We start from the raw sequence: 26737 nt of genomic DNA, 5'->3' as shown, positions 1-26737 counted from the left end.
ATCATTATCTCCCTCAGCATATCTCTTCTCTTATGGATACTTTTGACTGGATTTAGGGCTCATCTACCTAATTCAGAATAATCTCCCTGTGTCAAGATCTTTCTTAATCAAGTAACATACAAAAACCATTTTTCACTGTAAGATAACATTTACAGGTTCCAGAGATTAGCGCCTGCTACCTCTGAGTAGCCTACTAGATTATTCCTTTTTTAAATTTTTTAAAAGATTTTATTTACTTTTACAGAGAGATGAAGGGAGGGAGAGGCACATGGATGCGTGAGAAAGACAACCATCAGTAGCCTCTCACATGTCCCCAACTAGGGACCTGGCCAACAACCCAGGCATGTGCCCTGACTGGGAATCAAACCAACTTTTTGGTTCACAGGCTAGCACTCAATCCCCTGACCCACACCAGCCAGGGCATCCTACTAGACTATTCTTAGTCTTTTGCTCCTCCATATAAATTATAGAATTACCATGTTTAAATTTTGACTCAAATTACACTGAATCTGTATGTTCACTTGGAAAAAAATGACATCTTTGCAAAATCTACTTTTTAATATAAAATCACTCTCCACTTATTTTTAAATGTCCTTCAACTATGTTTTAGAATGTGCTCCTTTAGGAGCCTTATATGTCTCTTATTAGATCTGTTCCTGGGTAACCTTCCAGTATTATAAATAATATTTTTTAATAATTAATCTTCTGCCCTGGCGGGTGTAACTCAGTGCATTGAGCATGGGCCTGAGAACCAAAGGATCGTGGTTCAATTCCCAGTCAGGGAACATGCCTGGCTTGCAGGCCAGTTCCCTGCAGGGGATGCACAAGAGACAATCGCATATTGATATTTCTCTCCCTCTCTCCTTCCCTTCCCCTCTAAAGATAAATAAATAAAATCTTAAAAAAGTTAATCTTCTAACACCTAAAGTTAAGAAACCTAACTGATTAATTTATATTGAACATATCCAAATATTTTGCTAGAATCTCTAATAGAGCTAGGTTTCTAGTGGATATCTTTTACCAAATTAAGGAAGTTATTTTCTGCATTGATTTTGCTAATTTTTATTATAAAAGAGTATTAAAGGGCACAAAAATATTAATGAGTACAGTAATACATGTTTTGATCCTCACATATTCTTGAGTTCCTAGAATAAACCAACTTGCTAAGGGTTTATTTTGTTTAAATATCACTGCATTCTGTTCCAGTGTTCCCCTTTTCAGATAATGACATCACCTTCATCCTGTTACTCTACCCATAAACTCAGGAACCATCCTTGACTCACATCCAAAAACATCATCAAATTCTCTCAGTATTACCTCCCCAATATATTTTTAATATATTTTATTGATTATGCTATTACAGTTATTCCATTTTCCACCTTCACTTCCGTCGATCCCGCACACCCCCTCCCACCCACATTCCCTCCCTTTAGTTCATGTCCATGGATCATACTTGTAAGTTCTTTGGCTTCTACATTTCCCATACTTTTCTTATCATCCCCTGTCTATTTTCTACCTACCATCTATGCTACTTATTCTCTGTACCTTTCCCCCATCTCGCCCTTCCTCCAACTCTCCTGTTGCTAACCCTCCATGTGATCTCCATTTCTGTGGTCTGTTCCTGTTATTTGCTTAGTTTTTGTCTTTGTTTTAGGTGTAGTTGTTAATAATTGTGAGTTTGCTGTCATTTTACTGTTCATATTTTTTATCTTTTTTTCTTAGATAAATCCCTTGAACATTTCAGATAATAAGAGCTTGGTGGTAATGAACTCCTTTAACATGACCTTATCTGAGAAGCACTTTATCTGCCCTTCCATTCTAAATGAAAGCTTTGCTAGATAGAGCAATCTTGGATGTAGGTCCCTGCATTTCCTGACTTTGAATACTTCTTTCTAGCCCTTTCTTGCCTGTAAGGTCTCTTTTGAGAAATCAACTGATAATCTTATGGGAACTCCTTTACAGATTACAGATAACTCTCTCGTTTTGTCTTGCTGCTTTTAAGATTCTCTTATCTTTAATCTTGAATAATGTAATTATGATGTGCCTTGGTGTGTTCCTCCTTGGGTCCAACTTCTTTGGGACTCTCCAAGTTTTCTGGACTTCCTGAAAGTCTATTTCCTTTGCCAGATTGGGGAAGTTCTCTTTTATTATTTGTTCAAATAACTTTTCCAATTGTTGCCCTCCCTCTTCTCCTTCCGGTACCCCTATCATTCAGATGTTGGAACATTTAGAGATGTCCTGGAGGTTCCTAAGCCTCTCCTCAACTTTCATTTTTTCATCTCATTTGCAACCAAATTCAACCAATTCTGTTAGCATTCTGATTACCAGTGTTTTGAACTGTGCGTCTAATAGGTTGGCTATCTCTTCATTGCTTAGTTGTATTTTTTCTGAAGCTTTGATCTGTTCTTTTGTTTGGGCCATTTTTTTGTCTTGACATGCCTGTTACATAGGGAGGGGAGGAGCCTTAGGTGTTCACCAGGGCAGGGCAACCCATGTTTCCGCCTTGTGATGCTGTACGTGAGGGAGGGGTCATAGAGGGAACAATGGTGCTTGCTCTGCTCTCTGTTAGATTTCAGTCACTTCCCCCACTTCCCACAAGCAAATTGGGCCCTTCTGGTACTGATTCCTGGGCGGATTGGCTTGTGTATATTCTAGGACCCTGTGGGTCTCTCCAACACTCTCCTATGAGGCTGGGAGGTTCTCCCAGCACCTCAACCTCGATAGGTATTTTCAATCAGTGATTTGAGGCTTTATTTCCCCACACCGGGACCCTGGGTTGTGCAGTCAGCCTCCCTCCCCATTTTCGCCTGGTTTGTCTGCACAAGAATGTGGGACTGCCCAGTCTTCCAGCCGCTTCACGCACTACAGCCACACCCCTCTCCTCATCACTGGGTCCACCAACCATCACCTTCCACACCAGCTGCCACTTTGCTGAGAGCCCTCTCCGCCCCAGCTGCACTACTCTGCCCCTCCTACTGGTCTGGATGAATGTGTCTTCTTTAATTCCTTGGTTGTCAGACTTTCAGACAGTTCAATTTTCTGTCAGTACTGGTTGTTTTTTGTTTTTAAATTGCTGTTGTCCTTCTTTTGGTTGTGCAAGGAGGCACAGTGTGTCTACCTACACCTCCATCTTTGCCGTAAGTTCCCAAACATCTCTTAAATATGTCTATTTCTTTCAAGTTCTACTTTCACCACCCTAATCCTAACTACCATAATCTCCAATACATACTACTATAAGAGTCCCTAATTACCTGTCACTATCTAGTTTGTTCAAAACAACCTCACTGAGGTGTAATTCACATACCATAATATTCTCCATTTAATGTGTACAACTAATGGCTTTTAGTATATTCAGAGACTTGTGCAATAATCACCACAATCACGTCTAAAATTTCATTATCAGCATTTGTCCCTCTCCAATTCACTTACCACACTGAAGAGATGTTTCCAGAATTAAGTCTCATTTAATCAGAGCAGGAGTGATTAAATGTCCATCAAATTCATATTTTCTGTGATCAACTGACTACTTTTTCAAGCCAATGTTTAATTCTTTAATCAAAACCACTTCGGAACTTTAAAAGGAACTATAGGTGACACATACCTAGAAAGTTGTGGGCGGTTAGTACCAGCATTAAAGAGAGTGGGAGAGGCATGGGTAAACCACCTCTCAGAAAGAAGGTTGTATGTTTCAATAGCAGCACTGATATCTTCTTTGTGAATCCCCACAGCTACCCTCATCAACATATGCTGTGGTCTTTCAGCCACTAAAATCAAAAGAGGAGTTTTCATATATTAGAACATGTTGGACAAACTAGGCTAAGACATGTACTTGAGTCAAAAAGAAACACTAAAAGACGATTTTTAAAACTTTACACCAATAAGTAGGGCAGTTATTCATAAACTGGACCTAAAGTTAAAAATGTTACTTAGAGTTTAGATAGAAATATTAAGGCTAACAACTCAAAGCTCTATATTCAATATATAAGAAACAAAAGATAAAACACACAAACATGCATGTCTCACCTTTTCCATTGATCTTCAACAAATAAGACCGCTCCAGCGTCTAGAAAAGCAAAGTAACCAAAAAACTTTCAGAGCAGTTTTTAAAGACATAGTAGATATAGCATTCACACTAAGGCAATCTAATCTTCTCAGTTTTTATATAATTTTAAATGAATAACATATTTACTCTCACTAGCTTCAGTTTAGCTATTTGTTTTGGAAAAGACTGCATGAAATTTTCGGGGAGAAGCCAGCTCTCTATTAACATGTATAACATTAATAGCAGAAGTTATGGTATTCACCATCATCACCACAACAGTTAACACTTATAAAGTACTTAGAATAGGCTACGTACTGACCTAAGCAACACTCACTCCCTTATCCTTAACAGAACTTAATGTTGAAATTGTATTACTGTCCCCATTCTAAATCTGAGGAAACTGAAGCATAGAAAGATTAAGTCACTTGCTAGTAAGTACAGCAGAAATGGGGTGAGGGGAACTGAGCAAATCATGGCCATGAACAACAGTGTGATGACTGCAGGGGATAGGGGAGAAGAGAAGGAGAGTATGGAGGGATAAACAGTGATGGAAAGAGATTTGACTTGGAGCGTTGAATACACAACACGGTGCACAAATGATGTGTTGTGAAATTATACACCTGAAACCTGTGTAATTTCCTTTACCAGTGCCACCCCAATAAATCCAATTTTAAAAAGTGGAAAAAAACAAACAAACCGTAGAATGGAGATTCAAACCTAGAAGATCTGACACCAACATTCATGTTCTTAATCACTTTTTATAAGCACAAAAGTACCTAGAAAAGCATTTGGCATACAGTAGGGATTTTATAAACAGTTGCTATATGGAATCACTATAGCAAATTATCTGCATAACTCCTCAGGTAATCCAGAAGTAATATTTGGAAACTCTGAAAATTGCAAATGGATAAGATATCTTTCCTTAATTCAAACAACCACTCCCACAAAAAAAAAAACCACTCCCCATCCTGACCCCAGTAAACCCCAAGTCCCTTCCAACTCCCATCATTTTCTGTCTTTATAATTGTTACTAAACATAAACAAAAACAGTATTTCCATATTTGAAACCCATTATTTACCTTAAAGCCAAAGTAATTATAAAAGAAATCTCGGTCATAGATAATGGCAGAATTCAGGCGCTGATGAAGGTAAAAAAAGATACCACAATTAAGACAGACTTATTTTCACAAAATCAACATTTCAGCCTTGACTCCAGAATTAAAAGTGATACTGGATATATAAAAGGTACACTAAGTATTATTATTGTAGAACAAAAGTCCATATCTAATGTGAAGGGAAAAAAACATTATATAAATTTTTTTTTTAATTAAAAAAGTATCCTAATTAGGCTAAACACATATACATTAAAAGACTAGAAAAGCCCTGGCTGGTGTGGCTCAGTGGATTGGGTGCCAGCCTGGGAATCAAAGGGTCACCAGTTTGATTCCCGGTACCTGGGTTGCGAGCCAGGTCCCCAGTAGGCAGTGCACAAGAGGCAACTGAATAATGTCTCTCTCCCTCTCTTTCTCCCTCCCTTCCCCTCTTTAAAAAATAAAATAAATAAAACCTTTAAAAAAAGACTAAAAGGAAATATAAATATAAATTGTATATAAATTAAAATATAAATGTGACTTTTCAAACTCTGCATTATATTATCTAATTAAGGAAACAAAGAACATGAGCATAAAATGAACTATGTATTAGCCTTCAATAACTTTTTTAAATAAAGATTTTATTTATTTATCTTTAAAGGGGAAGGGAAGGACAGAAGGAGAGAAATATCAATGTGTGGTTGCCTCTCATGTGTCCCCTGCTGGGAACTGGCCTGCAACCCAGGCATGTGCCCTGACTGGGAATTGAACCGCAATCGTGTGGTTCACAGGCCCGCACTCAATCCACTGAGCTACACCAGCCAGAGCTAGCCTTCAATAAATTTTTAGTGACCAAAGTATTGTTACTATACTTGCTAATACATGCTTTTATAATAAAAATTAGACCATTTAAAACTGCACATAACAATATATATAATAAGTAATAACATATAGGATTACATGAATTCTAAGCCTCTTCAAAATCCATGGTCCTTTAACAGGTTTTATAAAAACTATGGTTATGAAAATAAGATATTATAAAACAACTGTCTATTGTCATAGAGTATTTGTAGTCAACACAGCCATTTGGATGAAAACAAAAGCAATTAGGTACAAACAGTCACTCTGGATAAGAAAAATGGAGTCAGTTTTACAAAATACCATCAGTGCTTCTGTATAAGGATCCATGTCCAACAACTAGAAAAATCTGGTCCTTTCTCTTAAACTATTAAGGGCATCTTTATTGCCAAAGGCAGATAGAGGCCTTGAGTGAATAATGGAGAACTGCTTGATATTTATTTTTCAGGTAAAATTTTTAGCTGTTATAGTATTTTTGTTTTTAACGGATCCTCAAAATTATACATATGAACAATGCACCAGATACATATTCAGAGAGAGAGCCAACTTATCATTCTATTGCCTAAAGTTAAACTGGTTTCCATATGTGCAGATATCCACGGTAAATTAATTTTGTGTACAACAGGGCTGGCTGGATACTTTTCCCTTCTGTCCTCTGGGATCTAGTTAAGAAAGAAGTTGGAACACAAGTAGGTCATTTTTAAGTTGTTGAGCAAGATCTTCCAAAATTTTACCTGAGCAACACTTTTAGGAGTTAGTTTGACAATGTCTACTAAAATTTTAAATGCACAAACTCTTTCGCTCAGCCATTCCACTTAAAGGATTCATCTTAGCAATATACTCTATCAGCAAAACACTACCATATAAAGATGTTTACTACAGCAAAAAATGAAAAACAAATATCCACCACTAGAGCAATATATATACACACATGCATACAATGACAATGTATCTATATAATCCCATGCTACACAGCTGTTAGAAAGAACAGGATAATCATAAATGCTAATACAGAACTATCTCTAAGATAAAGTATTAACAAGAACAGTATGCACAGGAGACTGCCACTAAGAGGAAAAATATATATATACTAGAGAATACACATGTATTAGAGAATAGCACTAAGAAAATACATTTTAAAATGTTATAATATTGTTTCTAGACAGAAAAGCTAATATACAAAGAAAAATGGAGGATTACTTTTTACCTGTATCTTTTGTAGTGTTTGAATTTTTCAAAATGTGCTTGTTACTCTAAAAAAAAGAACCTATAAAAAATGTTTACCAGGGCTTCTGGCCAAGATGGAGGTGTAGGTAGACATACTATGCCTCCTTGCACAACCAAAAGAAAGACAACAAAGTTTAAAAACAAAAAACAACCAGAACTGCCAGAAAATCAAACTATATGGAAGTCCAACAACCAAGGAGTTAAAGAAGAAATATTCTTTCAGGAGACTGGAAGTAGGGGTGGAGACAGGCAGCTGGGCGAGAGGACTCGTGGCAAAGTAGCAACTGGAGTACCCGGGCAGGCAAGGCAGCACTTGAGGACTAGGCAGTCCCACATTCAGTGCAGATAAACCAAGAGGAACAACTAGGGAGCAAGACAGACCTCACAACTCAGGGTTCCAGCATGGAGAAATAAAGCCTCAAAGCCTCTGACTGAAAATACCTCTGGGGGTTGAGACAGCAGTGGGAGAAACTCCCAGCCTCACAGGAGAGTTTGTTGGAGAGACCCACAGGGTCCTAGGATGTACACAAACCCACCCACCTAGGAATCAGCACTAAAAGGACCCAATTTGATTGTGGGTACCAGGGGAAGTGACTGAAAAGTGACTGAAGAGAGCAGAGCAAGCACCATTGTTCCCTCTCAGATTCCTCCCCCACATACAGCATCACAAGGAAGCAACATGGGTTGCCCCATCCTGGGAACACCTAAAGCTCCCCTCCTGACTACACAACAGGAACAATGAGACCAAAAAAAAAAAAGGCCCAAATGAAAGAACAGATCAAAGCTGCAGAACAAATACAACTAAGCGGTGAAGGGACAGTCAACCTATCAGATGTACAGTTCAAAACTTTGGTAATCAGGATGCTCACAGAACTGATTAAGCTCCGTCACAAAATGAAGGAACAAATTATGGCCACCGAAAGTGAAATAAAGCAAAATATACAGAAAATCAACAGTGACAGGAAGGGAACCAGGACTCAAATCAACTGTTTGGAGCAGAAGGAAGAAAGAAACATTCAACTAGAAGAGAATAAAGAAACAAGAATTCAAAAATATGAGGAGAGGCTTAGGAACCTCAGGGCATCTTTAAATGTTCTAACATCCAAACCACAGGGGTGCCAGAAAGAGAAGAGGAAGAGCAAGAAATTGAAAACTTATTTGAACAAACAATGAAGGAGAACTTCCCTAATCTGGCAAAGAAAATAGACTTCCAGGAAGTCCAGGAAGCTCAGAGAGTCCCAAAGAAGTTGGACCTGAGGAAGAACACACTGAGGTACATCATAATTACATTACCCAAGATTAAAGATAAGAAGAGAATCTTAAAAGCAGCAAGACAAAAGGAGAGTTATCTACAAAGGAGTTCCCATAAGATTATCAGCTGATTTCTTAAAAAAAAAAAAAAAAAAGAGACTTTACAGGCAAGAAGGGGCTAGAAAGAAGTATTCCAAGTAATGAAAGGCAAGGACCTACATCCAAGATTGCTCTATCCAGCAAAGCTTTCATTTAGAATGGAAGGGCAGATAAAGTGCTTCTCAGATAAGGTCAAGTTAAAGAAGTTCATCATCACCAAGCCCTTATTATATGAGATGTTCAAGGGACTTCTCTAAGAATAAAATAAAAAATATGAACAGTAAAATGACAACCGACTCAGTTATTAAAAACCAAACCTAAAAAAACCTAACAAACTAACAAACTAAGCAAACAACTAAAACACAAACATAATCATAGAAATGGAGATCCCATGGAGGGTTATCAGCAGGGGAGTGGGAAGGGGAGAGAGGGGTAAAAAGTACAGAGAATAAGTAGCATAAATGGTAGGTAGAAAATAGACAGGGGGAGGTTAAGAACAGTACAGAAAATGTAGAAGCCAAAAAAGTTACATGAACAACCCACAGACATGAACTAAAGCGGGGGAATGCAGGTGGGAGGGATGTGCATGTCAGAGGGGAATAAAAGGAGGGAAATGGGACAACTGTAATAGCATAATCAATAAAAAATATTTTTTAAAAGAAAAAAATGTTTATCAGAAAAGCATTATACATACATCTTTATTGGCCAAAACAATATCCAGTGTTGACTTGGCCACCATGGGAGAGTGTTTGCCATTTTGTGGATTTATATAGTTAAAGAGGTCTTCCATCACATCTTAAAAAAGAAAGAAAGAAAGAGGTCAAAACCACTTTACAGCTAATTCATTCGTTGGGTAACAGTTTAAAACAGTGCTTCTAAAACCATTTTCTTCATCCCAACTTACCTCAGTACTTAGCATAGAATGTGCTCAATAAACATATACATTACATGCTGAATAAATAGATAATGCCTCACTTAAGAAAACAAGCTTCCAGAATTACAGTGAATGTGGGTTCTTTAAAAAAGATCCTCAGGAGATTGATAATCCAACCCCATTGAGCATTATTGGTTGAAAATTAAAAAAAGCAGAAAGGATTATCTCTTATCAATATTTGTATCCTGACTTCCAGCCAAGATGGAGGCATGTGTCTACCTCACACAACCAAAAGAAGCACAACAATTTAAAAACAAAAAACAACCAGAACTGACTGAAAATCAAACTGAATGGAAGTCCAACAACCAAGAAGTTAAACAAGACTCATTCATCCAGACCAGTTGGAGGGGCAAAGTCAGGCAGCTGGAGCGGAGAAGGCTCTCAGCAAAGTGGCAGCTGGCGTGCAAGGTGATGGCTGGTGGACCCAGTGAGGAGCTGATTGTGGACTAGACAATCCCACAGTCCTGCACAGATAAACCAGGAGAATCAACTAGGGAGGGCAACACACCTCCCAACCTGGGGTTCCAGCACAGGGAAATAAAGCCTCAAATCACCGACTGAAAACACCTGTGGAGGTTGAGGCAGCAGGAGAAACTCCCAGCTTCACAGAAGAGTTCATTGGAGAGACCCACAGGGTCCTAGAATGTTCACAACCCATCCACCCAGGAATCAGCACCAGAAGTGCTAATTGTGGGAAGTGGGGGGAAGTGACTGAAAAACTGCAGAGAACAAAGCACGCACCATTGTTCCCTCTTGGACACCTTCCCCACATACAGCATCACAACACAGCGATGTGGGTTACCCCACCCTGGTGAATACCTAAGGCTCTGCCCCTCACTATGAAACAGGCCCATCAAGACAAAAAAAAAAATGGCCCAAGCAAAAGAACAGATCAAAGCTCCAGAAAAAATACCACTAAGTGATGAAGAGAAGCCAACCTATCAGATGCACAGTTCAAATCACTGTTAATCAGGATGCTCGTAAAATTGGTTGAATTTGGTCACAAATTAGATGAAGAAATGAAGGCTACACTAGGTGAAATAAAAGAAAATGTACAGGAAACTAATAGTGATGGGAAGGAAACGAGCTCAAATCAATGGTGTGGTCCAGAAGGAAGAAAGAAACATCCAACCAGAACAGAATGAAAAAACAAGAATTCAAAAAAATGAGGAGAGGCTTAGGAACCTCCGGGACACCTTTAAATGTTCCAACATCTGAATGATAGGTTACCAGAAGGAGAAGAGGGAGAGCAACAAGTGGAAAAGTTATCTGAACATATAATAAAGGAGAACTTCCCCATTATGGCAAAGGAAATAGACTTCCAGGAAGTCCAGGAAGCTCAGAGAGTCCCAAAGAAGTTGGACCTGAGGAAGAACACACTGAGGTACATCATAATTACATTACCCAAGATTAAAGATAAGAAGAGAATCTTAAAAGCAGCAAGACAAAAGGAGAGTTATCTACAAAGGAGTTCCCGTAAGATTATCAGCTGATTTCTCAAAAGAAAAAAAAAAAAACCTTACAGGCAAGAAGGGGCTAGAAAGAAGTATTCCAAGTAATGAAAGGCAAGGACCTACATCCAAGATTGCTCTATCCAGCAAAGCTTTCATTTAGAATGGAAGGGCAGATAAAATGCTTCTCAGATAAGGTCAAGTTAAAGGAGTTCATTATCACCCAGCTCTTATTACATAAAATGTTCAAGGGATTTAAAAGTTAAAGGAGTTCATTATCACCAAGCTCTTATTACATAAAATGTTCAAGGGATTTAACTAAGAAAAAGGAGATCAAAAATATGAACAGTAAAATGACAGTAAACTCACAATTATTAACAACCACACCTAAAACAATAACAAAAGCAAACTAAGCAAACAACTAGAACAGAAACAGAACCACAGAAATGGAGATCACATGGAAGGTTATCAACATGGAAGTGGGATGGGTAGAGTGAGAAAAAGTACAGAGAATAAGTAGCATAGATAGTAGGTAGAAAATAGAAAGGGGGAGGGTAAGAATAGTATAGAAAATGTAGAAGCCAAAGAACTTATACATATGACCTATGGACGTGAATTAAAGAGGGGGAATATGGGTGGGAGGAGGTGTGCAGGGTGGAGGGAAGTGAAAGGGGGAAAATGGGACAACTGTAATAGCATAATCAATAAAATATATTTTTTAAAAAAGAAAAAAGAATAGGAAAACAAAGTATTTTTAACAAATAAAATTTCAATTTGAAATTCAGAATCTATCTTCCCAAGCACTTCACATCTATAAATGCATTTAGTAAGATCTCTCATTTGCTCTTCTTTATGATGTCATAACAGTAACTGACTCTGCATTTATGTGTAATACTTACAAACATACATAAAAAGCTAGCATTTTAATTGGAATAAACTCATATATATAGATCAATTTTGGGAGAAGTATTATCTTTACAATAAATCTACTAAATAGGGAAATATAATGTTTGAGGCCCCACATAATGGATCTGGAATCAAAAGCTAAAGATTTCTGTCATAGTCTAACATCTGACTTTTTATATATCAAGTTATTTAACCTTCCCTTGCTCACATTCCCAGAGCTATAAAATGGCAGCAATGGAATGAAGTATTTGCTAATGCTGACAAGGGTTAACTGTAACATTCTGCTTTACATAGAACTTGTCAATATATATTACTCACTTTTCCAATCATATCACCACCAACTACCTAAAAGATGGGCATAAAAGAAAAAAGCATACATGTGAGAGAACAAAAAAATCCACTGATCTTTCCATTCAGCAAGTCAGCAGCATGAAGAATTAGGAAGTTCTAGTCCCCACTCTGCCACTAACTTGCACATTCTGCTTTTTTAAAACAAGATGTAACTTTTTTTTGACATTCAAGATTTCATTCTAGTACCCTTATAAATTTTCTAAGAATTTTAAATTTTTTCTAATTTTTCCTCTAGACTCACCACTGAACACTTTCTTTGTTTCTTTGTGCAAGTTAGAGACAGCAATCCTTGCTGCCAGAATGGCATAGTCAGGGTGCTTAGTAGTCAAGGTTGCAGCTGTTTCAGCAGCCAAAGTATCCAGTTCCACAGTAGTGACCCCACTGTACAAGCCTTGGATTACTTTCATGGTGATCTGAGCCTACAAAAATAAAATCAAGAATTACTTGAGCTTTCCAAAAAACCAACAGCTTCCTTAAGATGACACTGAGGAAAACAATCAAATTTATATCAAAATAAAACAACTTCCTTTTCTTTTCTAAATAATTATCTTTCAGAATGGTCGACAGTAGGAAACCTCATAAGAATTCATAAACCAACAGAACTACCAGAAAATGCATACTACATACACAACCAAGGGGTATAAATAATGAATTTCAAAATATCTAAGTATAGATATTTTATAGTTAACAAAGATGAACAGTTTCACAGGGAAATAGCTAAAAACAGACCAATGATTCTGTAAGTATTTCCCTATCTTTTATTCAACTTCTTCCTATGAGACGGGGGTTCCAGCTACATACTTACCCATTTCCTCCCAAATTTCCCTAAGGACAAGTACAGAAAAGCAAATTAATTAAACTGAGGCTCAGGTTACTCAATCTTGCTCAAGGTTACTGTATAAATCTCCTGGCTTCATGTCCCACTCAACCTCATGTCATTTCACTATTTTCAAGACCGTATTATAAAAGGTTCTCCTTTTAAAGATTTTATTTATTGGTTTTTTTAGAGAGGGGGAAGGTAGGGAAAGAAGGAGAGAGCCATCAGTGTGAGAGAGAAACATCGATCGGTTGCCTTCCATTCACACCGAACCCACAATCCAGGCTATGTGTCCTGACTGGAATCAAACTGGTGACCTTTCGCTTTGCAGGACAACACCCAACCAACTAAACCACTCCAGTCTGGGCAAAAGGTTCCCCTTTTAAAAATACACAATGCACAAGTTATTACCACACATTTTTAAGAAGAACAAATACTAAGTTGTATACATGTGTTTACTGATTTTTTTTAAAAAGCTTAGTTCAACAGGAAATGAATGTACTACCCAGCTGACTAAAACATGTCCCCCTCAAAAAAAGTGTGTATAATTACTAGTTTACAATCTATTCTAATCATATTTTACCCAAGACCAAGTTGTACTCTTGATCACTTTCTTCCCAGATCTGGCATACAAATAACATTCAGTAAAAGAGTAGTGAAGTCTTCTAAATAGTCTCTGATACTACATGGCAAATGATCAGAACTTAGGATAAAATAACATCTGTGTGCTGTGCCAGATATAACAACATACAGACTTTTCCAGTTGAATCTACCCCTAGAAAGTATGAGTCTGCTATAGCAGCACCCTTGTACTGTGAAATGTAGCACTGCATGAGGCAACAGATTGTCTTAAAGTAAGAAATCTTGGTTCTCCCCTCTATACCCCCACTAACTTGTCTAAATCGCTCCCCTCTCTCTCTTTCGATCTTTCTTATCTACAAAATAAAGAAGATGAAGTAAGATGATCTCTCAAGTTCATTCTAACTGTAACACTCTATCATTCTAATTATTGTCCAGAACTCCTAAATATAAAAGAGAATTTATATAATAAGGATACTTTAAAGTTGTATACAATTATTTTCTTTTGACCATTTTGGTAAATTCACTATCAAGTGTCTAATTATAAATGTGCCAAGTACTGTGGATATCACAAGAATAAGATACAGACCACCCTCAATTCTAGAAAAGGACAGAGATATGTCATTAATTTCCACATTACGTAGTTAATGTTACAAGGCCAGTACAAGTGCTACAGAAGTACAGATAAAATATCTAAATATGCTGGGGCAATATGGGTGGGTTTGGAAAAAAGGTTCTTAAATACTCCATTTTAAGAAGATGATTTTGGAAGCCATGTTGAAGACGCATTTGAAGAGGGCAAGATTAGAGAAAGACCAGGAGAATACTTTAGAGACCACAAGAGGCAGCAGTCTAGATAAGGGGTGGAGGAGTTACAGAAGATAAGGACAGAGGCAGAGTGACTTGCTTATGAAGTTTGTTCTCTTTAATTTAAATGTTGTCGTGAAATCTATTTTGTATTACTTAAATGTATGCTTTCTACATAGATAACAAGAAAGCAAATTTCAAACCAGTTTCTACCAAATGACCATGATTCCAGAACAAGCTTTGCTATAGCCTTTTTCTCTTATGAATAAAACAATTTACTCAAGGAAGTCTCTGACATAAAATGTCAATGACAAGTTTCCCTTTTTGCTCATTTTTTAGTTCTCTAAAAAGTCAGAATTCACAGGGTAGAGCCAAAATTTAGAGAAAAAGTTCTATGCAATGAATTCACATTTTATATTCAAGGCCATAAGCAGAATATCAAACCAAACTACGTATCAAGTGAAAGAAAGGCCAGAGATAAGAGACAAGCAAAAAGAACACATGAAGCAAGGAACACAAGACAGAAATCATATTTACTTACAGGATCAACAAAGTCCACGTTGAGTCCATAACAAAGTTTCTGGATTCGAGATGTTATTTTGTCGAACATGACCCGCTCTTGGCGGCCATCTGAACAATCAAACCATACAATTCATGTCAGCACTTATTAAGACAGCAATGTCAAAGAATCAAATGTAATCAACACATGAACTTTTTAAACTACCCAATACAAAAGGCTATTTCAACATAAAAAATTCAGACCCCCCCCAGTAGATTCATCAAGATATTATTTTTGTATCTTCAAAAAATAGGGGTTCTATTCTGAAAGTTTTTGTTTCCTTCACATTATAAATCAGATGAACTTTTACACTAACTTCCCAAATGATGTTTCTCCCCTTGTCTCATATGGCAACCAGAATTATTCTTTAAAACTTAAATCAAAATCATCATTACCCTGTCCAAACTGCCAATAGTTCTTGATCATCGCCTTCAGTATCAAAGTAAAAATGTTTACAATAGTCTATAAAACCCCCTTATCCATGAGAGATACATTCCAAGAACCCCAGTGAATGCCTGAAACCACATATATTACTGAACCCTATATGTATTATGTTTTTTCTTCTACATACTTACCCTTCTCCTGAATCAACTTCTTTAACTGTCTGGGAAATGTGGCAGCAGTCTGTTTATCAGCAAATGTAGCCTTTCCAGTAATTTTTATATTTTTCAGTCTAAACCTACTCTTGAATCTGTGTAACCATCCATTAACTGCAGTAAATGTCTTGGTGCCACTTGTTTCACAGGATTCCTCGCTGAAATATTCATATAGGCTTGATGATTTCTGATCAGCAACATGCTGACATCAATCAGAACGTGTTCTTTGTTGATGTTTTCCATCCACAAATAAAATGCCCTTATATTTTTCCATCATAATGAAGCACTTATCATGCATTGTAAATATAACTTTTACAATCTCAGGTTCCACAACAAAACATGGATTTTTTTTTTCTTCTCCAATTTCACAGATAGAAGGTTCATTCTTACCATAGATCTTGGCAACCTCAGTAGATGTTTTTCTAAGTCGAGAACTTGCACACTTAAAGGAAGCACTTTGCAGCTTCCCTTTGGCACATCTGGCTCACCAGCATCAATTCTCTTGTGCTTTGGAACCATTAAGTAAAATAAAGGTCACATGAACACACTGATACCTCGACAGGTAGCTGATAAGAGACAGCTAAGTAGAGCACACAGCATGGATATGCTGGATAAAGAGATGATTCACATCTCCAATGAGATGGAGCCAGATGGCACAAGATTTCAACAGCTACTCAGAACAGCTCACAATTTAAAACTTGTAATTTATTTTTTATTTCTGGAACTTCCCATTTAATATTTTTGGATCATGGGTGACTGCAGGTAACTGAAACCACAGAAAGTAAAACCAGAAATAAGGGGACTACTGTATTAGTTTGTGATTCTCTCCACCAATCCACTGGAATATAACTTCCAAAAGAAAAAAATTTTTGCCATGGCTGGTGTAGCTCAGTGGATTCAGCGCAGGCCTGCGAACCAGAGGATCACGGTTCGATTCCTAGTCAGGGCACATGCCTGGGTTGCAGGCCGGTTCCCTGCAGGCCAACTCCCAGCAGGGGACGCACGAAAGGCAACCATACATTGATGTTTCTCTCCCTCTCTCCTTCCCCTCTAAAGATAAATAAATAAATAAAATCTTTAAAAAAAAAGAAAAAAAATTTTGCATGTTTTATTTATACCTTATCTTATTTTCCTTTCATATGTTCTCCAGTGCCCAGACCAAGGACTAAGACCTAGCACACAGGAGGTACTCAATCTTTTACTGACTGCTAAATGATTTATAAATCTATCTCTAGTCCAACACCTTCATGATAAAGTTGGCTTAGATACTCTGCTAAAGTAATTATTGATTTTGAAATTATTACACATAAAGAAGTAATTCTTTCCATTTATAATTCAAGACAATCTTCCAGAGGCAGCCTTTTAGCTTTAATATTTGAGGATATGGAAACAAATACATGTAGACCTTATCTACCTGGTCTTTTAATTATTTTGAACTTAGATCATATTCCTCTTTGTCCTTTCTAACAAAAAATCTTATTATTCTGAGTTCAACTTCAACTAGTAGTTCACCCAACCTCTATTTACTCTTACCAGAAATAATGGATACATCCAACCATTAAATAGCTTTAACCTTAGGCAACCCACATAACATAATTAGTCTGTAAATCTAAAAATAAAAAGCCAAAGTGCGAGGTAATAAGCATTTATTTGAAATCCAAGAGCAGCTATCCTGGAAAGCACTGGTGTCGGCAGAAACCCAAATAAGTCTTCCCATTAGGAGGTGAAGGCAAAAGGTATTTATGACAAAGGGGATAGGAATAATTACATAAATAGGGTAAGGACAATTACATAAATAGAAGAAAGGAATTTCTATAGGTATAGGTACAGATAAGCTAACATAATGATGCTAATTTTAAAGAATGTTTTTAACTTTCAGTCCAGTAGTCATAGTAGCTGCTTTCTTGTTATCTTTGCTAATAGTTGTTAGGGATACAATGTTGATTTAGGTCCAGTCCAAAGGTTATTCTGCCCAGTTTTCACATTCCAAAGGTTTGAAGAATAAGACAAGCAAGGCACTTCCCCTGGGATGGCAGTTCCAACTCCATTTTAAACTGGCTCCATATATATTATTTCACATTTCCCCCCTTTGATCAAGATCTTTCCTTGAAAGCATCATCAAAAACAGGGAGCAATGTCAAAAATGGGAAAACGATATCAAAAATAGAAAATAACATTGGTCAGTTAAAAGTATTGTTGGTTCCTTATCGCCAGGAAGAGTCGTTCCCAGTATGTCACGTCCCACGCAGGAGGGAAAGAGATTTTCTTTTTTTAGGAACTTTAGGCTGCATTTGAACAACAACAGCATCAAAACAGAGGAAGAATTTACTTTCATGTTTAAGGGCAACATCTTCTGCAGTTCTTGAGGTTTCTCCTATAGAGTCTCATAGGCCTTGGTGATCATCTCAAAATGCTGAGTGACCATTATTACAGTGCCTGCTGTCTTTATAACATCAAGCTGTGCAAAACAAAGTTTTATAACAGTAAAAATCCCTGTAATAACAAAGAAAATGCTAAGTGTAATTTATAGAATAGATCTGAAACAGGAGGCAATACCTGAGGTGAGTCAGATGAAAATATTAAAGAATCATGAGGTGTCGATGGGCTCTGTATTTAATTATTTGGTTTGTGCGTAGACTGTATGTAGTTCTATCTTTATTTCACCAGAGGTATTTTATTCTAAGTACAACAAAACATGTTAACAACAATAAAACCCCACCTTGTGTAGCTAGAATATGGTCGAGAGCAATTCTATTGTCTAAAATAGCTGTACAAGGAAACTTAAAGATTTTTCCTGTTTTGGCAGTAGCCCCAGCAATTCCCTCTCAGATTTTCGAAAACTATCTGATGATGTATTTATTTACTGTAATGCCTGCCCAATGAAAAGGTGTTTTTTCTAAATCTAGTACCTTTACTGAGGTAGAGATCGCCAGGTATTGAACATCCTCGACTATGTGTATAACCAATTGCATGTTTTGACCTGTGACATAGGCTTAAAGATGATACCCAATGTTTGAGTTATCTTCCTAGACAGAAATTAAGGCAAAAGGAAGTAGGTATTATAGTTAGCACTGGCCTCTCATATTATTTGTGAGATAAGAAGAAAGTGAAGGAAAGGAACTATAGGGAAAATTTGTGAGGTAGGAAAGAGCTGAAGTAAAGGAACTGAAGAAAAAAAGGGAAAATAAAAATGTAGATTATACAGGCCTGGTCCAGTATCTTGGATTAGTAGTTCACTACAGATGTCTGCTTCATTTCCTAGTAATTTTAAATTTCAAATCCTGTTGGTTGAGCAGTACAGTTAGGTATAAGAGCCTTCTTTAAAAGGAAAACATGAATCCAAGATCTTTGAAAGCAGAAATATGTCTACCTACTCACCACTGCAACCTCAGTGCCCAGCACAGTATCCACACAGATTTGTAAAATAATACAGTGGGCTGTAAAGGAGATGAGGGAGGTAGGGAGGGGAAGAGAAGGGAAGGGAAAAAGAGAAAGAATCTGGAATAGAAGACAGATTATCAGGGTGCAAATGGATGCTTTAGATTTAGTTTAGAAGGTGTTATTTTACAAATTTTTGTTTTATCTTTATGTATATACATACATATACATGCATGTGTACTAGGTCACTACGTAAAATGTTATTTTTGCCACAAGTTACAATCCAAAGTTTCTAAAACACTATACTACTAAATTCCAAAACACACTTTACAAATCAATCAACTTCACTGCATTTATTCCAGTGGTTCTCAACTTTCATTTTTTAACCTGACCTCCTTAGGCAATATGATACTCTCCCACAAGAAAAACAGCTCAAGATAGCAGATGAGAAAAATGTATCTACTATTCCATTCATGTGAGTTTTTCCTATGTCCCTAACAACCCTAAGATCTCTGAAGATGGAAATGCCTCTCCCTCTTGTGTTTCCCTCATAGTGGTTGGCAAGATATTAGCATATTCAATAAGTGCTTAAAGGTTGATTACCAATTGCCCTCCTGAATAATTACATTAAAATTAATAAAAACTACTACTACACTGACATACGGAAAATAAAAGGGGGGAACAAACCCTAAGCACATAAAAACTTAAAAATAAAATAAACAAATCTAAGTATAATTTTGTATATTAACAAGTCTTTCTCAACACTACGCTGAAAGATTCTACCAAACCATCTGAATCATATTATGTTCTCTGGAGAAATAATGTAAGTTCTGCCTTTTAGAACTTGTATATTTGAAAGTGGACGCAAAAGGTTAAAAATTCAACACAAAGGTGTTACCTACTCCAGTAGCCTACATCCACGTTTGCAATTCATCTGTTACAGATTTATAAGAGCATCCTCATCCTTCCATACCTTTTTCTACAGGTCTAAAAAACTTGATGTACATCTCTGAATCACAGGGCTTAACCATAAAAGTGCACTATGTATTTTGGTCTTTGGTCTCATCAGCTAAAATAGGAGACTAGGGAAATTCAGAAAATGTTCTCAAGATACTAAAGACATGATGAAGGGCCAAACACTGTCCACCTCTTCATCTCTTGCCTATAGTTAAATCACCGGCCACAACCAAATCAACTACCTACCTACCTACAGCATTCATTATATCCTATATTTAAAAATAATTATTCTTATTCATTCTTGGAGCATTTATTCATGGGAGGTCCGGTGCTAAATGTGGCCATAAAGTCCCATCTTTGAAACTGAGCCTAGCGGATTAAACAAATATCCAGTCAGCCCACTAGAATTTACAAAGTGCCTACAAGTGTGAAATAACTTTATTGCTTTAACACAGACAAGTCGAGTCAACTCAAAACTTGTTCCTACCTGTCTCATATGGTTCTCTGTTAAAAGTACGTTTAGCTCTTGTTTCCCCCTCATCTGATGAAACCCTTTCCCTGTCTCTCCTAATTTCACACAGCCAAGCAAAAGGCTGGCACAAACGAGGTACGCAACAAGTCTAATGGGAAATGACCGTTGAGGAAGAATACCAGTGCCCGGCTGTCCCGGACCCTGTCTAGTCAGATGTCTTCCTCCCCGCCACCCCTCGCCCCCATTTTCATTCAGTATCGCTTCCCATCACGGGGAAAGGCAGCTAGTCACCGTCCCAAATTCCTCCGGGACTGACTACTCCTGGGACAAACGGCAACACGCATCCTATACACGGCAAACTCCAGGGAAAGTCAGTGTGTGATACCCGGTTTTTTGACCCGCACCCCTACCTCACCCCACACGAAAGACCAATTCTGCCATCAGTCAGTCACCGAACCCCTCTTTGCACCTCAGTTTTTTCATCTGTTAAGTGGACCCGAGAACTCGTACCTCAGGGGCTCGTGATGAGGGAAAAAAATACTGTCTGAGAGCACACAGGAACCCCTCGATCAAGGTGAAGGGGTTCCTCTTTGGAAATGCTACAGGATGGCAAAGCTAAGGGGGCGCAGACTGCAGATCGGAGCGGGCGGTGGCGGGGAGGAAGACTGAGGAAAGCCCGCAGGCCAGGCACGCCTGACAAGGCGGGAAGCCGCGGCAGGCATGGCGGGAAACGGCGGAGGCGGGCGGGCGCTGCTAACCGCTCCAGCGGCTGCAGCTGCGACCCCTTACCCGCTCTCCACTACCCACCGTCCCCTTCCTGGCCTCTCACCTCGCTTGATCACATGCATCGCAGCTAGTGGCTGAGGCGGCACGGATTCGAAACGGGTTTGCAGCGCTGAGGCGCCGGCAGGATCTGGAAGGTTGGTGGAGTGCGAACGGGCGAGCTCTGAGGCTGCTCAGCTGCAGGGAGTTGAGTCGGACCACAGAGCACTTTCCTCCGCAGAGCAAAGGCGAGACAAGCCGTATCTCCTTCCCGCCACCCGCGACGCAGACGCGACGCGACGCGACGTAGCTCGACTGACGTTACTCGACGCTGCCAGCCCCCGCGGCCAGTGGGCAGTACTAGCATAGCTGAAAGTCAGCATCGTCCTTTAACCTCCGAAATGAACGTAGGCGGGGCTCCGGAAGCCGCGCCTCTCCCGCCGCGACAGAGGATGTGGGCTAGCCGGGCGGGAAGGCCGCAGTGCGGCCGCCATGTTAAGTATGGGGGCGGGGGCCCAGCTGACCGCACCTCACGCAGTGCTTTAGGTGGACTCGCCTAGAGGGAACGTTGATCTCTGCAAAGCCAAGCCTAGGACGGGACCTTGTACGCAGGGCCAGCCATCCCTGGCCACTCCCCTTTCGGCAGCGCGTCCTTGCTGGGGTTAAAACGGTTCGAGTATTTTTGAAATAACTATTAAAAGCCAATCGTCCAAAACAGTTTTTCTTATCTTGACTACTGTGCCATTATAACGAGACTGCCGTCCGATGTGGGCTTGAGGCCTGAGATCTGTAGCTGGAGGCTGCCCGGAGTCCCAGGGCTCTTAAGACAGGAGAAAACCTAGCACTGAAGTCTGATTGGGAGAAAAGCCTCCCTAGACCAAGGGCGTTTGGATGTTATCCTGACGGAGGTGGGAACCCTGGAAGGGTTTTGAGAAGGGCCGGATCAAGACTCATTTGCTTTTAGATTTCTTCAGTGAGTATTGGCAGAGACAGGGTCAGCAAGAACGCATTGTGGAGGTAGAATAGACATGGGTTGGTGACTGAATGTGGAGAATAAATGAGATATAATACACAAAGCTGATGTAGAAGCTTGTGATTTGGGCTACACGAACTGAATTTTATGAAACTTCATGTGGCATCCCCTCCCTAAAAGCTTTCATGATTTCTTTTTCTAAGGAAAAAAATTTTTAAATTTATAGTCCTGTAGTAAAGGGAGAAGCCTTAACTTGCAAGATAATTCTTTAGCAGTATGTATTCTCCAGGTTGCCAACCTAATTTTTTCATGTGAAAATACTATTATATTTTATCTTTCAATTACAGTTTACATTCAATACTTTTTGTATTAGTTTCAAGTGTACAGCATTGTGGTTAGACAATCATATACTTTCAGTGTTCACCCCTGTATTTCCAGTACCCACCTGGCAGCATAGTCATTACAATATTATTGACTATATTTCCTATGCTGTACTTTACATTCCAGTGACTATTTTGTAAATGCCAATTTGTACTGCCTAATCCCTTCACCTTTTTCACCCAGCCCCCCACCCCCTTCCTTCTGTAGCCGTCTGTTCTCTGCATCAATGAGTCTTTTTCTTTGTTCGTTTACATTGTTCTCTAAATTCCACAAATAAATGAAGTCATATGGTATTTGTTTTTCTATGACCAACTTATTTCACTTAGCATGATACCCTCTATGTCCATCCATGCTGTTGCAAACTATAAGATTTCTTTTTTATGACTGAATAATATTCCATTGTATATATGTACAGCTATTTTTTTATCCATTTGTGTATTGATGGACACTTGGATTGCGTTCATATCTTGGCTATTGTAAATAACACTTCAATGAACATAGAGATTTGTGTATTCTTTTGAATTAGCATTTGGGTTTCTTCAGATGTATACCCAAGAAATGGAATCTCCAGGTCATACGACAGTTCCATTTTTAACTTTTTAAGGACCCTCCATACTGTTTTCCACAGTGGCTGCACCAGTCTGCATTCCCACCAACAGTGTACAAGGGTTCCCTTTTCTCCACATCCTTCTCAACACTTGTTGTTTGTTGACCTGTGACATAATTCTAAGAGTCACTGGTCATAGGTGAAGCTAAAGGATAGGTAGGGCCAAGGTAAGTCCATAGAGGGGATTGCCAGATTTAGCAAATAAAAAATAGTATGTTCCAAATATTGCACGGGACATAATTATACTAAAAACATTATTATTTATCTGACACTCAAATTTAACTGGACATCCTGTCTTTCATCTGGTAACTCTACCCACAGCACTTTAGGGTATGTGTATTAGAGTTTCATTTTACCTTGGCAGAACAGAAATAGTCTCTTCTTCATCCTTTGTGCTATGCCACAAAGAGCACAGAGAACACAATGAGAGTCAAAGCCGGCAGAAGTTAAAATCTCCTACATGCTTTATTGGACTTCAAAGAATCTTATGAAATAACACAGAAAAACCCATGTGAGGGTGTCCAGGGGGTACAAGGCAGTCTGCAGCCTAGCCCCCTCCTAAGACCAGCCCCAGGTGCCCCTACCCCAGGCTCAAAATAGGATCCCAGAGTAAAGGCATGTCAGGGAGTGGGACAGGGGAAAATACCTTTACAGCCATAGCAAAAACAGGTAAGGGAGAGAGTTGTCTGGAGGGTGGGAAGGGTGGGGGGAAGTGGTCACATAGCCACCTTCACCTACACCTTCTTCCTTAACCACAACCTTCCCTAAATCGGCTGTGTCCTTTCTGAGCCTCTAGCCCAGGGTATGCAGTAACATGAAAATGGGGTCTGACAAGGGGAGTATGTGGTGCAGGCACTTCGGAAATTCAGGAGATTTCTTTTTTTCAATTTTAAACTGTCTTTTGGTTCAAATGCAACAATATCCTGCCCAACAGCTCCAGGGCCCATTAGAGCCCTGTATCATGGCTGAGGCTCCTATGGCCAGAGGAGCGGATTGTCCTGAGCACCAGGATTACCGATGCTTAGGGGGCATATGGGCAGCACCTCTTGTAGACAAACCCTCCTGCAGTGCGGGAGAGCAGGGATTAGAGAGGCAGGTATGGGTGAAAAGAGACAGAAGGTGACTGCCTTATAGCCCCCAACTCTGGCATCTACTCATCCTCCAACTAAGAGAAGTATCTATCCCTTAGCTTGGCCTCTCCTCAAAACTCTCTAGAGACTTGTTCTTTGGGAATTGGTTTCACTTCCTGGAGACCTAAGTGAGCCCCAGGCTGAGGTTTCCTTTGGCCCACCATACTCCCAAAAAACAAACCTCAAATATTAGACCTTAGGACCCAGTTTGGGGCAAAGAACCATCATAGGTGGGGTGAAATAGATCTGAGGCACAAGTGTCAGAAGTTACTCCTCCTATCTTCCCCCCTAGCTGCTAGGGGAACTTGGGGAGTGGTGAGAGGAAGGAACCTGAAAGCAGAAGACAGAGAAAAACAAGAAACCAAACCTCAAAACTGGGACAGCAGAGACAAAAGCTGGACCTCAGAGGTGGAGCTGGTAGCTGAGGGGACAGCAACTAAGACATGCACTGAAGTGGAGAGGGAGCAATAGCAGCAGCCCATGGTTGGGAGGGAGACAGGGCAGGCAGGCCATGGTGGTCAGTTAATAAATAATGTTGAAGGACCCAAGGAGGAAGGGGGCAGGTATCTACAGTGCCCAGGTCCCTGGGCCAACCCCTCCCATGCCCCACTCTAGGGGCCAGTTATCTTGGAAGGCAGAGAAGGGGAGGCAGAAGACCAAGGAAGGACAAGCTGCCCTGCCACTGCCACCCTCATCCTGCCTACTTCTTAAGAGGCTTCTTAAAGATTTTGAGGGGAAACTTCTTCCGACCTGGGCTGGAGTCTGCCTCCTCACCAATGGAGCTATTATCCTCCTCAGCCATGGCTTTCTTGCCAGCCAGGTGGGGAATGCGTGTATTTCGGCTGCCCTGCAGAGCTCGGCTGTCCCCAGCTGGAGATGGTGTGTCTGGGTCTGGGGAACTGGGGCTGTGAGAATGGGAAGAATCCAGAGGCGGAGAGCCACCAGGTGGGGCTGAGGGGCTCAGCTCCATCAGGCTGTGGGCCTTGTCCAGCCCATGGTTCAGCGCCAGTAGTGCCTTCTTGCCCAGGACAGGGCTGTCAGGCAGTTTCTCCACTGCAGACCCTGAGTGGACCCCCTCAATCAGCCGGTGGCTGCCATTGGAAGTCATGGCATTGAGAGCCTCATCTGCAGCACGAACCATCTGAGGAGGCTTGGGGGCCATACGTTGGCGGTCACTCATGTGGAGGGAGGACTCCGAATCGGAATGGGTCAAATCCCTGAAAGACAAGGCAAAGAGGAAGGAAGGAATACATACAGGATGGGGGTGGGGGGAAGGGAGAAGGGGGAAAGGGAAAAAGTTGAGGAGAGACAGAAAACATGAAAAGACAGGAAAGGGTATGAAAATAAGGGGAAAGAGAGGGGCAGGAGGTAACAGGATGAACAGGCATGCAGGAATGAGAGAGGAATAAGAAACGGAAGATGAGCAGATCAACAGTACAGGATCAGGGAGGAGGCAGGAACAGAGAATGTGGGTAAATTAGGGGAGAGATAGGGAGAAGAGAATAAAATTGGGGAAGAAGAAAGGCAACAGGAGAAGCAAGACCACAGGGAGGAAAAAAACAAAAGGGAAGAGTGATGGGGAAAGAAGAGACATACAAGAAGCAAAAAGAAATGTCATTAAATCATCATCTGTTGGGCACAGAGCTTTCTAATGCCTGGGCCCACCCCCAATGAATGGCTTGGCCCGAAACTGGCAGCCATAGGCTTTAATGCCACAGGCATCCTCCTCAATACATCTCTGCTTTCCCATGGCTGGCTAGATTTCTTATGACTCAACCCTAAGCTAATACAGAACCCACATCTTGCTCTGAGTCACCATTTTTATGCCTTCCTCCCCCACTTATTCCTGTCACACCCTGAGACATATCCAGTCTGGGCCAAGTCCCCCAAAAAACAGGACACATGCAGTAAGTGGACCTGACCCAGGCTGGGGAGGAGATGGTTAGAACAGCCTTGCAAACAATCTCTCACCCACCCCAAAGGCCATAATGCTGCCTCTTCCAACCCTCTCACAGGTTTCAAAGGGGGTCAAGAGAAATGTTTCAAAGTTCAAACCAAAGTCAGTTGGCAGCAGGAAGGGTGGTGTCTTTTTCAAAGCTCTGCTGACAGGGAGAATGGAGGGAGGTGCAGAAAGACAGGATGTTGGCCTTTAAGGACCAGTGGTTCAGAAGAGCTGCACACTAGAAATTGTAAGGTGTGACTCAGTTCCCATCTCTGCCTGAGGTTTGGAAAAGTCATCTAACCTTTCAGGTCCTCAATTCAGGCCAAATGAAGATAATACCAATTCAGTTACCTCGCAAAACTGTTTGGAGGATCGAATACGCTGACAAAGCACTTGGAATAAAGACAGTGAGTCCAAAAAAGCTGAAAGACTCATATGTGGGCCAGAGATGAGAGGCTTCTTTGCAAGGCTGAGTTATGGGGACGTGGCACTGTACACAGGACATGCACATACAGGAGCTAGTCCAGAAAGTCAAGACCCTTTTAGGAGCTAGCAGTTCCTAGGAAG

The 26737-nt window shown here is 40.0% G+C and overlaps 2 protein-coding genes across 7 annotated transcripts in view; both read right to left on the bottom strand.

The window, feature by feature from the left end:
• The window catches only part of RRM1 (ribonucleotide reductase catalytic subunit M1), a 50000-nt gene extending 28487 nt beyond the window's left edge, over positions 1-21513 (bottom strand). The window contains exons 1-7 of the mRNA XM_037068606.1: positions 21205-21513; positions 14955-15043; positions 12452-12629; positions 9263-9363; positions 5122-5181; positions 4024-4063; positions 3602-3764 (exon numbers count right to left, since the gene is read on the bottom strand). Coding sequence (XP_036924501.1) covers positions 3602-3764; positions 4024-4063; positions 5122-5181; positions 9263-9363; positions 12452-12629; positions 14955-15043; positions 21205-21223 — 650 coding nt within the window. The 5' untranslated portion in view covers positions 21224-21513. The remainder of the gene's footprint in view (positions 1-3601; positions 3765-4023; positions 4064-5121; positions 5182-9262; positions 9364-12451; positions 12630-14954; positions 15044-21204) is intronic.
• Positions 21514-23544: 2031 nt separating this feature from the next.
• The window catches only part of STIM1 (stromal interaction molecule 1), a 185275-nt gene continuing 182082 nt past the window's right edge, over positions 23545-26737 (bottom strand). For 4 of the 6 annotated variants that reach the window (XM_037068642.1, XM_037068643.1, XM_037068645.1 and 1 more), the window contains one exon: positions 23545-25445. In XM_037068642.1, coding sequence (XP_036924537.1) covers positions 24929-25445 — 517 coding nt within the window. In that variant the 3' untranslated portion in view covers positions 23545-24928. The remainder of the gene's footprint in view (positions 25446-26737) is intronic. The other 2 variants (XM_037068647.1, XM_037068648.1) reach the window with 1 other exon arrangement.

Source organism: Sturnira hondurensis, unplaced genomic scaffold, assembly GCF_014824575.4.
Source record: "Sturnira hondurensis isolate 20B ecotype Veracruz unplaced genomic scaffold, ASM1482457v3 Scaffold0017746, whole genome shotgun sequence".
NCBI classification, from domain to species: domain Eukaryota; kingdom Metazoa; phylum Chordata; class Mammalia; order Chiroptera; family Phyllostomidae; genus Sturnira; species Sturnira hondurensis.
Note: the sequence above shows the minus strand (reverse complement) of the source record. Positions and strands in the feature narration are given on the sequence as shown.